Source organism: Vicugna pacos, chromosome 13 (genome assembly GCF_048564905.1).
Source record: "Vicugna pacos chromosome 13, VicPac4, whole genome shotgun sequence".
In the NCBI taxonomy this organism is placed as follows: Eukaryota; Metazoa; Chordata; class Mammalia; order Artiodactyla; family Camelidae; genus Vicugna; species Vicugna pacos.
Window position 1 is genome coordinate 51,801,928 of NC_132999.1, and position 14,319 is coordinate 51,816,246.

General features: G+C 52.5%; 1 protein-coding gene across 4 annotated transcripts in view; it reads right to left on the minus strand.

The window, feature by feature from the left end:
- The window catches only part of EPHB2 (EPH receptor B2), a 176,034-nt gene that overhangs the window by 103,782 nt on the left and 57,933 nt on the right, over positions 1–14,319 (minus strand). For 3 of the 4 annotated variants that reach the window (XM_072975151.1, XM_072975150.1, XM_072975149.1), the window contains exons 2-3: positions 11,510–11,574; positions 7,784–8,468 (exon numbers count right to left, since the gene is read on the minus strand). In XM_072975151.1, the coding sequence (XP_072831252.1) occupies positions 7,784–8,468; positions 11,510–11,574 (750 nt within the window). Of the gene's footprint in view, positions 1–7,783; positions 8,469–11,076; positions 11,221–11,509; positions 11,575–14,319 lie in introns of those variants that run through there. The other variant, XM_072975152.1, reaches the window with a different exon arrangement.

Sequence of the window (14,319 nt, forward strand, 5' to 3'; positions counted from 1 at the left end):
CTTCGTGGCTGTGTGGCCTTGGAAGACTTGCTGACCCTCTCTGAACCTCAGTCTCCCAATTTGTAAATGGAGCTAAACTTATCAATGGAAGATTCAATAAGGTAATGGAGCATAGCATATAATACAGCACCAGGCACACAGAAGGTACCGTTCGCCCTTAGCCCTGGCCCTCTCCAGCCTCTCAGGACTCTGTTCAGCCTCTGTCTCACTCAGCCCTTTGACAGAGTGGAACTAAAGTCCTGATAGCCCCTCTGCCCTTCTCTCTTGGCTGAGAATACCTCTCCTGTATCCCCCTGCCCCTCAGATGGCTGTCATCTTGTTCGGGGATCAGCAAGAGATCAGGGTTGAAAAAAAATTCAACTGACTATCTTTTTTCTTGACTAATTCCTGTCCCCACCTATTCCCATTCTCCAAAGCCCTGGGGAAATGGCTCTTCCTCCAGGAAGCCTCCCCAGCTCTCCCCTGACTCCCTCCTAAGTGCCCCAAGGCTGTAGTTACAGATGGAGTCATCTCCCCTATACCAGACTAGAAGCTGCAGGAGGGCAAAAGCTCCTTTGTCTGCAGTCCCCATACCTGGTCCAGGGACAGGCAAATAGCAGATGCCTGGGGAGTGTTATTCAGTATGTGTTAGCTTCTTGGTCCTCTAGAAGGCATCGCCTGATCTTTCCAAGAAGCGAAAAAATCAGAAGCTGGCTGGCTGGCCGGCTGGCTGATGCATAGACAGGTAGATGAATGGATGGAGAGATGGATGGGTAACTGTGAATAAGAATAGAGCTTTTTGTGGGGACAAGGTATAGCTCAGTGGTAGAGTGTGTGCTTAGCATGTACGAGGTCCTGGGTTCAATCCCTAGTATCTCCATTAAAAATAAATAAATAAACAAACCTAATTACCCTCCCAAACAAAAAACAATTTTTAAAAGTGACATTTAAAAAAAAAGAACAGATCCTTTGAGAGCATATAGGAAGTGGGGAGGGGGTACTTCTAATTTTTAAGAGCAAAGACCTGAATAGCCTTAGTGTACTGGCCAGAGTCCCCATCCAATCCCCTTCCGAAAAGGCTGGACTGAGCCTGGGGGTCAGGAGGGGTTATCTATCACCCTTTCCCCTCCCCCAGCTGGGCGTCCCTACCCTGCCCTTGGAAAGAAGCAGCAGAACTTTCTGTGTAGGGGTCTGGCCTCTCCTCCCACCCAGCATTCCAACTCTCACACCCCTTTCCCCAGCCAGCCCAGGCTCTGCCAGCTGGCAGCCTCCCTCTTTCTCACCGAGACTGACCACACCCCACCCCAATAGACTGGCCAGACACATCTGGGCCACTGGTCCAGGCTCTGTGGGAAGGGCTGGAGCTGAGAGCAAGGTGGGAAGGAGGCCATCCTGAGGGTGGCCCAGGATCCAACTCTGTGAGCCCAGAGACAACCCCTGGTCCCTCCCTACCTTGGCTAGGGAAGCACAGGATTATGGGAGTAAAACAGAAAATAAAGCCACAGGCATAATATCCCATGCTGGTGAGCATGCAGGGAAACAGACACTCTCGAAGGCTGCTGCTAGGAGGGTAACTCAGCCCAGTCTTTCTGGAGGGTGATTTGGCAATGTGTATCAAAAGCCCTTAAAAAATAAAGTACATACCCTTTGACCCCACAATTCTACGCCTGGAGATGTATCCTACGCAAACACCAGCAGCAGTACAAAAAGGCAGAGAGACAATGAAGTCCATCCCAGCATTTAAGATAGTGAAAAACTGCTAGCAATCTACATGTCTATCACCAGAGGACTGGTAAATTATGGCACATCTGTCCCCATGGAATTCTAAGAGCCTCCCCAAATGATGATCTAACATGACATGGAAAAATGCCCACAAAAATATTAATAAGTCAAAATTCTTATATATTCTTATCAGGAATCTATTTTTTTCTTAAAAAAAAAAACCACCCAATATGTGTAAATACACATAAGTACATCTAGAAGGACCTAAAACCAGTCTGTCAAAAGCGGATATTCTCTGTGTTACTTTAACTTTCTCCTTTTGGCCAATCGGTCATCTCTAAAGATTTTACACATAACCTGTATTGTTTTTGTGATGAGGAAAAGTTATTTTTTCCTCAAAATAAAAAAGAAAAAGAAAGCTCATCAGGAGAAAAAAAAAGTTCACAGGCAAAAGACAGTGTTTGTAAAAGTCCTCATTTTTACAGCACTTTTCTAGGTATTTTCTCATTTATTCTGCACAGCAGCCATCTGTTTATTCTGCTTTGCAGATGAGAAAACAAAGACTGGGAGAGGGTCTGTGGCTTGCCCAAGGTCACACAGCTAGCAAGAGGCAGAGCTGGGGTTTGAAACCAGGTCTCCATGGCCAAGGTCAAGGAGAGGCCATGGGTGGGGGAGAGAGCAAGCCTGGGGGCTGCTGAGCAGGGCAGGGGGAGGAGAGGGAGAGGCTGGGAGGAGAAGCCAGGCAGCTGGGAACTGGGAAGTCTGAGTGGGAGCCAGTGGATCAACATGTGCGTGCAACCACCCCCACCCCTCACCCCCTCAACCCGCTGGCTCGCAGCCCCTCTCCCTGTCCAAGCTAAATATTAAAAATCCCATTACGCCCTGATAGTATCGCAGCAATCATGCTCACGGTGGAGCTGCCTCCGGATCTGTTACAGATGCACGTCTGCCATCGGGAGAGAGGAGGGCAGGGCCCCCTGAGGTTGCTGGGCTGAGGGCTCCAGCTGATGGGCAGGGACGGTGAAGAAGGGGCTTCATTAGGGAAGGAGAGATACGAAGGGAAATGGAGGGAAAGAGGGATACGGAGACAAACTTGGAGAAACTGAGGCAAGGACCTTCACAACCAGTCCCATTAAACATGGGGAAAGAGTCAGGGAAACAGAGTCAGGGCTTGGGTGGCAGCAGCTGTTGCAGGGAGGGAATTCTTGGGCCACTCTCCGGCCATCCCCAGCAGATCTGCTGCTGGCCAGCCCCAGTGGGACTGTGATCCTGAGAGTGTTGGGGACTGGGGTCGCGGAAGGGGGCAGAGTTCTTCTGAAGGAAGTCCCAGGAGTCCTCTACCTGGCATCGGTATGGTCAGTGCAGGCCCAGATCAGGCCCTCAGTGAACAGTGACTAGATGAACGAAGAGGAGAAGGTCGTGCCCCAGCTTTGCACCCAGCAGGGCACTGGACACCCCCCAAGCATGCCCTAAACTGCCACGCCTCGGGCCTTTATTCATGTGGTTTCTCAATTTACAATTCCTTCCCTCCCTTCACGCATCCAAATCCTACTCATTCTTCAGGGCCTAATTCAAATGTCACCTCCTCCTTGAAGCCTCCCCAGACTCCCAGTCAGAAAAGATGGCTTCTTGTTCATATTCTCAAAGTGCTTTGGATGGACCTCATTTCTGGAAGAACCCGGCTCTACCTCGTTTCCTTATATCTGAGTTCCCCTGTTCGCCCAGGAGCCACTTGAGGCCAAAACCCCGAGACTCAGGCTCTCTCCTCTGGCCTTCCCAGGGCAGCCCTGGTCAGCTCAAATGGTGCCTCTTCCAAGAAGCCTTCCCTGAACCACCTGGCTAAAGCGAATCCTCTTTTTGATCACTATTGTTGCACCCTATATTTTTCTTTCCATTCACCATGATCTGTAACTATTTATTTGTTTATTAGCTTTATTTCCTCCATCTTCCCCCATCCACCCACCCAGACCAAAAACTCTGGGGAGGTAGCAAACGTGTTCCTCTTGTTCACTTCCGTGTTCCCTAGTGCTGGCATGTGCCTGGCTCACAGAATGTACTCAGTAAATACCTGTTAGAGGGCTACATGGCACAAAGAGGGTACTCAACACATGTTTGTTGAGGGGTTGACTGGCTTTTCTGGGCCCCTCCCCTCCCCACTGTGCCCTGCACACAATAGGTACCAAGGGAAGTTGGTCAGATTGAGTCAGTTTAGCCCGTAGTTTTGTGAACCACTCAGTGCACTGGGAACGTCCCACGTCCATCAGCCATCACTGCTTACCCCCGGGATGGCGGCCACTCCCCACGAGGACTCACCTAATCCCTCTCTGCCAAGAAGGCTTTATTCAGCTTTATTTTCTCTAATCTGTGTTTCTTTCAGAAAGTATTGGAATTTTCCCTATTAAATTATATTTCAATATTAAATGGATCTTTCCAAATCCCACCCTCCTGGAGATTCCACTAATGTCCCCTCCCACCCCTTCGGGTGGATACTCCCTGGGGTGGTGGTGGAGCTGGACCTGTGGTCACGTCTGGCCTGGAGTCCTGTGTGGTCTGGCCAAGGATGTGTTAACACATCGTGTGGCGGAGCTAATGGTTCTGTTACAGGAGCATCAGGGCAGCTTGTTTAAAAATGCTCATTCCTTATAATGAAAAAGAATACAAAAATGAATATATGTGTGTATATGTATGACTGAAACATTATGCTCTACACCAGAAATTGACACATTGTAAACTGAACTGTACTTCAATTAAAAAAGAAAAAGTTGGTTCTTGGCCCCACCTCAGAGGCACAGAATCAGACCTGGAGAAGAGGGCTGCACCGGTCCTGAGAATCTGCATTTTAGTAAACTTCCCAGTAGATTCTGACGCATGGTAAAGGCTGAGCATCCCTGGGCTGGAGACGGGGAAAGCACTTGACACCCACTCACATGTGAGCTGTAATCACCATTCCCACACATCGTGGGCTGGCAGGGCCAGGGCCTGTGGGACTTGGGCTGAAGCAGCCCCACATCTGGGTGGCTGCACACAGGCCACAGCAACAGCTGGTGCCCTTCTGGCTCCCTGAGCTCATTAATCACACCCCAACTGGCCTCCACTCACACCCAGCAGCCAGCTGAGCTGGGCCTGGTCTGGGGGTTGGGAGCTGGGGGAAGCCAGCGCTGGATGCACCCTGCCCCCAGATTACTTAGAACCCCCATCATGTGCAAGAAGCCGCTCCGACTCTGATCGTATGACATGGCCCCAGGGCCCCAACCTCCTGGCATTTACACCCCGGGTAATTCCCTGCATTGGAGCATGGACTGAATTTGGTGACTCACTTTTAATGGTGAGAATATGGAAGAAGTAATAAGATGTCACATCTGAGATGAGATTATAAAAAGACTGTGGCTTCTGTCTTGGGGGCTCTCTTTCACACTCCCTCTCTCACATCATGTGCTCTGGGGAAGCCACCGCACAAGTGTGAGGCTCACGTGGCGAGGGAACTGAGGCCTGCAAACAACCATGTGAGGGCATGTGGAAGCAGAGCCCTCTCCAGTCAAGCCTTCAGATGAGACTGCAGCCTCAGTTGACAGCCTGACTGCGACCCCAGGAAAAACCTTGAACCAGAAGCACCCATCTAAGCCATACCTGATTCTGGACCCTAAGAAACTGTGAGATAATAAATGCTTGATGTTTACAGCTTCTAAATTTTGAGGTAACTTGTTATGCAGCAATAGATAATCAGTATACCTCCTCATCTGGGCACCCCTCAGGCCACAATTCTTCCTATATCCTTCATTGCACCCTGAGCCACAGACACACTAAACAGTTGACCAGTCTCCCTAAAAGGCCACAATGATTCATGTCCCCAGGGTTTTTTTTGATGCTGATCCAACCTCCAGAAGGCCTCTACCACCTGGTTGACATATCCCTCTTCCAAGACTCAGCTCCAATGTCACCTCCTCTGTGAAACCGTCCCTCTTTCCTGTGCCCACTGCAGCCTGAGCAGTTCCTATTAAAGCAAGTCTAACACATCCCCACCCTTGTTCATTTACAGTCAGTCTCCTCTGCTAGACTGTGAGCTCCTAGAAGGCAAGGCCACAGTTGGATTCTTCTCTGTCTTACCTGGTGCTCAGCACAAGGTCTGATACCTAGGAGGTGCAGGGAAGGTTTGATGAGTGAATAACCAATGAGCAGTGGGTGATGGCTTCTGCTCCTCATGGCCTGTCTCAGCCCTGCCATCTCCCAAGGCTGTGCACTTTCACACTCAAGAATAGAAAGCCAGATTTGTTGTCTTCCTCAAGAAACCAGCCTTTTCTCCCAATTTCCCCATTTCTTTTCTAAGAGCATGGCTGCCTTGTAAGTTGAAATTCCTGGTTCCCTCTGATTTCTCCCACTCCTCCCTTTCCAAACTGTCTCTCCCATGTCTCATCTGATTCACTGTCAGAACATCCCTTGATTTACCCTGCCTCTTCCCCAGCACTGTGGATGCCCAGCCCAGGCTTCCACCATCTCCTAAGATCACTACGTCCCTACAAGTCACTGCTCCTGTCTCTTACACCCCCATTTAATCCTCCCAGGGATCCTTAAAATGCTGCCTCCAGGGCTGGAGGGAGGAGCCATGGTGATGGTGGATGAGACAGAATGTTATAAAGGCAAGGATCATTGCAACTATCCTAGGCTAAACTTTAACTGGCTCTTCAAGGCCCCTGGAATAGGGTCCAAACTATTCACCTGGCATTTGGCACACCCCAGGATTCAAATCCAATCAGGAAGGCAAGAGGAAGTGTTACAAGGAGGCTTCAAGTCTCCTGTATCACCACCATCGTCATCCCAGCTCACATGACAGAGAACCTGTGCCATGCTGGGCTCGTCGCACAGCATCTCATTTAGTTAACATCTATTAAGCTCTTACTGTATAATAGAAGCCTTAAAAAGTGCTTTACATGTCTTAAGGTCCTGAATCCTCACAACCAACCTATGAAAGAGGGTCTCACATTCCTCTCAGGACAACCAGCTTATAACTGGCAGGGCTGGGATTTGAACCCAGGTCTGTCTACCTTCACAGCTGCCTCACCACCACGCAGTACCTCTTACAAACTTCTTATGCTTCGTGATTCTTTGCCAAAATCAAACACCACCTGTACTATCGTTTACTTAACATTTTTCCTTAAATTAACCTAAGAGGCATAGCAGTTAAGAGGGTGGTTTGGAATCACATCACCTGGGTAAGACTCCTGGCTCCTCCACTTTCTCGCCGTATGAGCTCTCTGAGCTGCAATCTCTTCCCATAAAATAGCAGTCTCCCTCATAGGTTCTTATGAGGATTAAATGAGTTAGATGTACCTATAAAGTGCTCAGCACGTGGTAAAAATGGTAGTCAGGAGGCCTGGTTCATGGCGGGGATGTGCTCCCCCATCTCCTTGATTTGGAAGTTGCTTTGGCCACTGAAATGTGCACAGGAGTGATGTGTGAGCCATTCCAGGGGGAAGTTTGAGAGTCCATATACAGTCTGTCACACCTGCTCCTTCCTTCTGCCCCGCTGATCACAACATTCCAAACGGTGGCTCCTCCATCTGCTTGGCTCCCAGAGGGAGGAATCCCAAGCTGACTCATGATGGGCATGTAGCATTAAGTGAGAAATAAACTTTTATTGTTTTGTCACTTCAGCATGGCCTGGCCTATACTGACTGATACAGCAAGAGCTCAATAAATATTATCTCATAAATGTTATTTACTGTGACTTACACATTTTCTTTAAAAAGAAACTATATCACTTTTGTAAATGAAGAAATAAAGTGCCACTTACCACCATTAATAAAAAATAATTAAGATGAGAACCTTTATCCTCATACCAACTAAAATCAGTGTGCACATCCCTGTAGTACGTACACATCCTGCCATTCCAGAAGTGTTGTTCAATGTCTCCCTCTAAGAAGCTGAACCACCGCTGTAGATTTGGAAACCCTGGCCACAGAGTGCCTCACAGTCAGCTCCAGACTTCTGCCCTGACCAGCCTGATCTCCCAGCCGCTAGGCTCAAGCCCACAGCCGATTCCAACGCCATGTACTTGCAGGGGCACCTGCCCTGCTGTGGCTCTTACCTCGGCAAACGGTGCCATTCTCCACGGCCTCGAAGCCCGCTTTGCACATGCAGCGCCCTATGGGCACCAGCCACTCGCCGTCCCCGTTACAGTAGAGCTTGATGGGCACGTCTACCTCCTCAGCGTTGGCGATGCAGCTACCCCGGGCAGCCACCAGCGATGTACTCTCAGCCCCCGACAGTGTCTCCTGGAAGATGGCGCCGTTCTGGATGATGCGGGGGCACTTGCGGTAGAAGACGCGCACAGCGATGAGGGACATGCAGCCGCCGTAGTCCTGGAAGGCCAGGTAGAAGCCGCTGCGGGACACGGGCCCGAAGCTCCGCACCTCGGTGTTGATCTTCATGACCCGGCCGCCGAGGTCCACCTGGGAGAAGCTCTCATCGGCAGCAATGGTGTCCACCTTCACCCACGGGTTCTCCATCCAGTTGGGGAAGGTCTTGGTGGCCGAGTCGAAGTCAGCCTCATAGTAATAGAGGTTGAAAGTCTCCTTGCAGGAGCCGGGCACGCTGGGGATGCTGCTGCAGTCACGCACTGAGAACTTCATCTCCACGTGGATGCGATGGGCGCCACGGCGCCGGATGAACTTGGTCCGTAGCCAGTTGTTCTGGCTTGACTCAAACACATTGCACACCTGGTACGTGCGGATCGTGTTCATGTTCTCATCGTAGCCACTCACCTCTTCCCACTGTGGGGGGAATGCTGGTCAGTGGGGGAGGGAGGGGCTTGGCCCCAGGGACCGCCCTTCTAAGAGGGGAGGCCCGGATCCTGCCATAGGGAATCCTCCAGTCCGATGGGAGGAGAAGGACTCCTACCATGGGGGGCCTCCTTGTCCAATGGGGGAGGCACAGACTCCTCCTTAGGGGTCCTCCAGTCTGATGATGAAGACATTATCTCTACCATCGGAGAACTCCAAGCTGAAGGGGAGTCATGGCCTTGGACCTGAGGAATTCCCTAGTCTGAGAGGGAGACTCACCAATCTGATGGGAAGGGCACACACCCTGCTCTTGGTTCCCCGACTCAATACGGGAGAAGTGACCCTTACCCCGAGGGGTAACCAGTCTGATAAAGGAGACATAGCCCTTGCTTCTGGGAAGCTCCCACCTGGAAGGGCAGCCAGGGAGAGGCCCAACCTGTCTGAGAGCAGACAGCACTTGTGCCTGGGGAGCTACCTGTCTGATGGGGCAGACAGGAGTTCCCTGCTGGGAGTTCCCTGTCTGACCATGGAGACAGAGTCCTTGCCCTCAGAGGCTCCCAGGCCAGTGGAAGAAGAGCCCTCGCCCCGTCACAGGAAGGCAGGGCCTTTCCCTGAGACAGCACCTCTGTTCCGGGGCCTCAGTGGCTAGGTTGGTGCTGGAGGGAGACCTCCCCTGCTTCCTGCCTGGGGCAGGTACTTTGGCACCTCACGGGCCCCGGCCTGGGCTCTCCCACACTCAGCTGTGATTCCCAAGCCCCACTGCTGGAGGGGGCCATGCAGGGCCATGGAAAGCTGGCAAGGAAGGGCACAAGCCATGTTTCCTTCACAGACATGCACAAGTCAAGCTCACGTGCAGGCTGAGCCTTTGTTCACACTTTGTGCCCCCGTCCTTCCTTCTGGAACCTCTTGCAGTGGGGCTCTCCCTCCGGCTGCAGTGTTTGTGTTCACCAGCTCTCCCTTGGGCCTTCGGGGACAATCTGCCTGGATGAGTGCTGAGCACTCCTGGCCCTCTTGTTCGGGTCTCCCGAGTGGGACTGAGAGCTTGTTGAAGGCAGCCACTCATCCCCTCCTTCCCCTGTACCCCTCTTGGTGTTGGGCTGGCTTCACCTGGGGTAGAACCCAAGAAGGGGAGACTCAAGAGAGCCCCAACAGCAGGGTGTCCCCCTCACCTGTGCCGGTGGGTACCGTTAGCAGGATCTCATTTCTTTGTCATGATTATCACACGTGGAGTAGTTATCCCCACTTTACAGATGAGGGAGTAGAGACCACAGAGGTGAGGTTACCTGACCCAGGTCACACAGACCCAGACCCATTCACGTGTTTGCCCTGCTGTCTCAAAACACGAGGACCCAGCATAGGCCCAGGGCTCCTGGGTTTTGTCCCAGCTCTGCTAACTTGATGTGTAGCGCTAGGCAAGTCACCTCCCTTCTCTGGGCCTCTGTTTTCCCAACTGCCAAATGTGACTGGCGGAGGGCAAGTGGTAGGAGAGATGTCACCCTCAAGCGGGGGTTCTTTGTCCTTTTGCCTCCCTTAGATTCTCTGGGCCACGCCTGCACAGGGTGGGGCGGTGGCCGCCAGCTTGGGGAGAGATGATGCTGTGCGGGGCGAATGGATACGGGGAAGGCGGAGCCGGTCCAGCCGCTACTTCACTGGCAGCTCTGAAGCTCCCTACATTGCATTTAATTTTTTTTTTTTTGGTGGCACCATGTGACAAAGTCAGCCCCTTGTTACAATCACTGCTCTTCTTCAGAACTTAATTAGAGCACTTAATTAGAGCGTGCTGCCTTTCTCCCCTCTCTCTAATTAACACGCGGGGGCCCTGCAGCCCAAACACCCCAAATAATTGCGTCCGGGGCCCTGCAGCCCAGCCTGGCCTCATTACTGGTGGGGGGGGGGCTGTGGGCCCAGCCGCCTTCGCAGATGGAAAATTGGTGACAAGAAAGAGCCACAGAAAGAGGTCTGACCCTGCGGCCTTGCCTATTGAGAGCACAGGCCTGAGGGGGTGGAAGGATGCAGCTCCTTGGGGCAGCAGCTGGGTCCCAGGGGAGGAGCCAGGATGGGGGGAAGGGGAGGAATGGGCGCTGGGAGCCCAGACCCCTCCCCAGAGATCAGGGGGATGAGGAAGGGATGCTGTTAGAACTGATGACGATGATGGTGATGGTGACAGTTACTACAGCTACTCATTATGGGGAGCCCACTCACATCAGGCACTTTGCAGAAGAACCTCACAACGGTCCTCTGAGGAAGACACTATTATCACCATTTTGGAGATGAGGAAACTAAAGCTCAGACAGGTTAGGGAACTAGCCCCAAATCACACAGCTGGGGAGTAACAGAACTGGGACACAATTTCAAGTGTCTGATCCCATAGCCTGTGTGAAGTCCTGGGCTGGTTGCTGCGGGAAGAAAGAGGAATCTCAAATTGTGCCTGATCTTGTTCTTGGGAAGCTCACAGCCTACGTGGGCTCAGACCACTGGACCCAAAGAAGTGCGGTGATAAGAGCTCGGGAAGGGGGAGCCTCGTGTGATGGGGACCCAGAAAGGGGACCCAGAGGACTAGGTCACAGCCCTGGATACAAACCTGAGCCTCATCACTTACAAGCTATGGGGTCCCTGGCAGGCAGCTACCGCTCTCTGAGCCTCAGTCTCTCACTTGTAAAATGGAGGTAATTCTTCCCCACAGGACTGGAGATGATGCGTGTAAAAGTGCTTTGATACAGTATCCGACACAGAGCGGGCGCTCGGGAAATCACAATTCACTTTCCTCATCTGTAAAACGGGGGTAGGGCAAGTACCCACTTCTCAGCCTCGCCTTTAGAATTCTATGGGATGAAGGCTGAAAGCATCCAGCATGTTGTCATGGTAACTGGCACTCCATCAATGGGAGGGGACCAGCAGTAGGGGCACTGAGAAGTCGGGTCCTGGGACCTGAGGGAGGGAAAGGGGCTGAAATGCGAGGGGGCATCCAGGCCCTGCAGTGGAACCCGAGGCACCGTGGGGGACCACGCACAGTCTGAGGACCGCTGACTCACCCCTGACGGAGGATGCACAATCCAGCCCAGCTCCGCCGTCGCCGTGGTTGAGTCCATGAGTGTTTCTGTGGGGAAAGTAAAGAGTCACGGACGAGCTGCCCTCCCAGCACTGTGAATCACCCCAAGAACCGAGCCCTTGAGGGCCTTCTTTACAGAGTGCCACTTACTCCCACACCTCCAAACAATCATCTGACCTTACAGACTACCCTCCCTGTAGGTCCTGCCTCTCACTCCATCACCCCACACATCCCCACACTCCAGCCAAGCATCTGATTCTGTTCCTCTAGGCTCCACCCCTAAAGGCCCAGCTCCAGCCCTTCTACGCATGGTCACGTCCCATCCTCCCAGCCAGTCATGTCCTAGGTATCGCTCCTTTGCTCCTTCACTGGTGGGGAAGGGTCCTAACCTGGGGTCTCCTGGATAGACTTCAGAAAGTCCTCAAGGAAATTTCAAAATTTTACTTCAAACTTAGGTTTCTGTTCACTTTTCAGCTTGTGTCAAATTTTCAAAACCTTACAGGGGCCTCCCTTGGGTCCCGGCCAAGCTGCATCAGTTACCTCACGTTGGCCCTCTGGCCCACGTGTCCGGGATACGTTTCCCCCTTCCCCAGGACCTTAGAATTCTTCACCTTGTCCTCATCCCTGGGCCCCTTTCCCCAGGGCTCAGCCAACTCCACCCCTAGGATAGGGCCCTGGACGTGGAGGGGTGTTGGAGGTGAGCATTGTGCCCAGAGGGGCTAGTCCGTCGCCTGCCCTCTGGGGGTTCAGGAAATTCAGATCAGCTCTGAACCAGCCAGGGCCCCATGTGCTTCCCCTCATTCCAGCAGCTGGAAGAAAGGAGCCACACGGCCAATGACAAAGGAGAACCACAGGGCCAGAGAGATCCCCATTCACCCCTAGATCAGGCTCAGCACTCCTCCCCTCTACCCATGCCCTGCCACAGGGGATTCCAAATGCTTTTGAACTGAATTGCAGTGCATTGAGCAGATTCAAACTGCTCACACATTCAATCAACAAATACACCCTGATGTCCATTATGTACCAAGCTCTGTGCTGGGTACCCTGAGGGAGAAAATTTGAATAGCAAGGCTCTACTATGGAGCAGTTCACAGTGTGGTAGTGGAGATGAAATGTAAATAAAATAGTTGTGAGAGAGTAGACAGAGAGACCTAGGAGGCCACGGTTGGACCTTCCACACCACCTAGATCAGTGAGAGTTAAGTGAGAGGCATGCTTGCTGCTAGGCTCCAATTCTGTGCCCAGGACAGACATCACTAATCAATCCCCACACTCTGTGGCTGCACAGTGCTCCAGGAAACTAGCATGTACCATTTGAGATGCTATCCCTGGTCTAGCCTTACTGCCTCATTTTGGACATAGGGCAACTGAGGCACAGAGGGGGAAGAAACTTCCTAAAGATCACACTGGAGTTGGTGGCAGAGTGGGAGGTGTGGGTCTTCTGTCTCCCACCTCATAAACTTCTAGACACTTAGGTTGATGGCCTGGGCTGCATGTACCGGGGCGAAGAGAGTGGAGGCAGGGTGCACAGTGTTCAGGCCGCTGTGAAGGTCGAAATGGGAGTGACAAGGTCTTGAACTAGGACAGGGGCAGTGTGGATGGGAGGGTGGGGCAGAAGGATGCATTGAGCCAGAGGTGACCCCAGTCAGAGGCACAAGATGACAAGAGAGGATGCGGCAGTGTCCCCATGACTGCCTGTGGCTTGTGTTTGCGGTCACTGTGTCCCTTTGCACTGGGGGCTGGTGAGGGGGGAGGAGGGTGCCAGGGACGGTGGAGTCCAGTGCCAAGGGTGTCTTTTTGATGGCAAATTGGAGGGAAGTTCTATTGTGCTGCTTTGGAGCTGAAAAAAGGGTCCCTTTTCACACTCCGAATGCTACAGATTTTTCTTCCTGGAGAGAACAAGGGCTGAACTTTTAACCTGTTTTCTCTCATCGGCCTCAGCCAGAGACGCGCCAAGCCGGGCTCTCTGCCTGGGCCCAAGGAACAGCTGCTGGGAGCTGTGTGGAACAAGGGAGAGAGGAGACTGTTTGGGACCAGAAAAAGGTTGGGTGGGGGAGGCAAGCCCGCCAAGCAGGTGGCCCCACCCCTTGGCTGGATTCTTGGGCTGACCCAGAGGCCAAGCACTAGAGGATTCCACGGCCCAGAGGAGGGGCTGTGAACTGACATCCTCATCGCTGGGGTGGAAACTCAGGTCCAGGGAGGGCAAATGACTTGCCAAAAGTCATACACTAAAAGCTGGTGCTCAAACTCTGGGCTGTAGGGAGCTCAGGTGGGGGCTTCCACTGCTCCCCTCCCCTCTGCCTCCCATCACATCTGGAACCAGCAAGGGGAGGATCTCAGAAGGACTGGAATCAATGGGCTGGCTGGTTCACAGACAGGAACGGGCTAGAGGGAAGGTCAAGACTGCAGGTCTCCTGGGAAGGATGCAGAGGCCGGCGCCTCCCATGTTCCCTTCTCACCAAGCCAGTCTGGGGCTCTGCCTGCAAGCCCGCCTCTGTGAAAGCTGTTACCCCTGGGGCCGTGGCAGGAGGGAACCCCGAGGGCTCTCCCCATAACATCTCCTTGGCCTTTTGCCTTTCAATGTTGATACCTCCTTCCACCCTCCGCAAAAAAAGCAAGTAAGCAGAGCAGATCATCTAGGGTGGGGAGATCAGAGAGACTTCAATGCCAGTACCCGCTCTGCCACCTGCTTGCCTTGTAATTGGACCCAAAAGCTTTCTAAGCCTCAGTTTCCTCACCCGGAGAATGGCTGTAATACCCTCCAAGGGTGGACAAAAGGACTAAACGAGGGGGG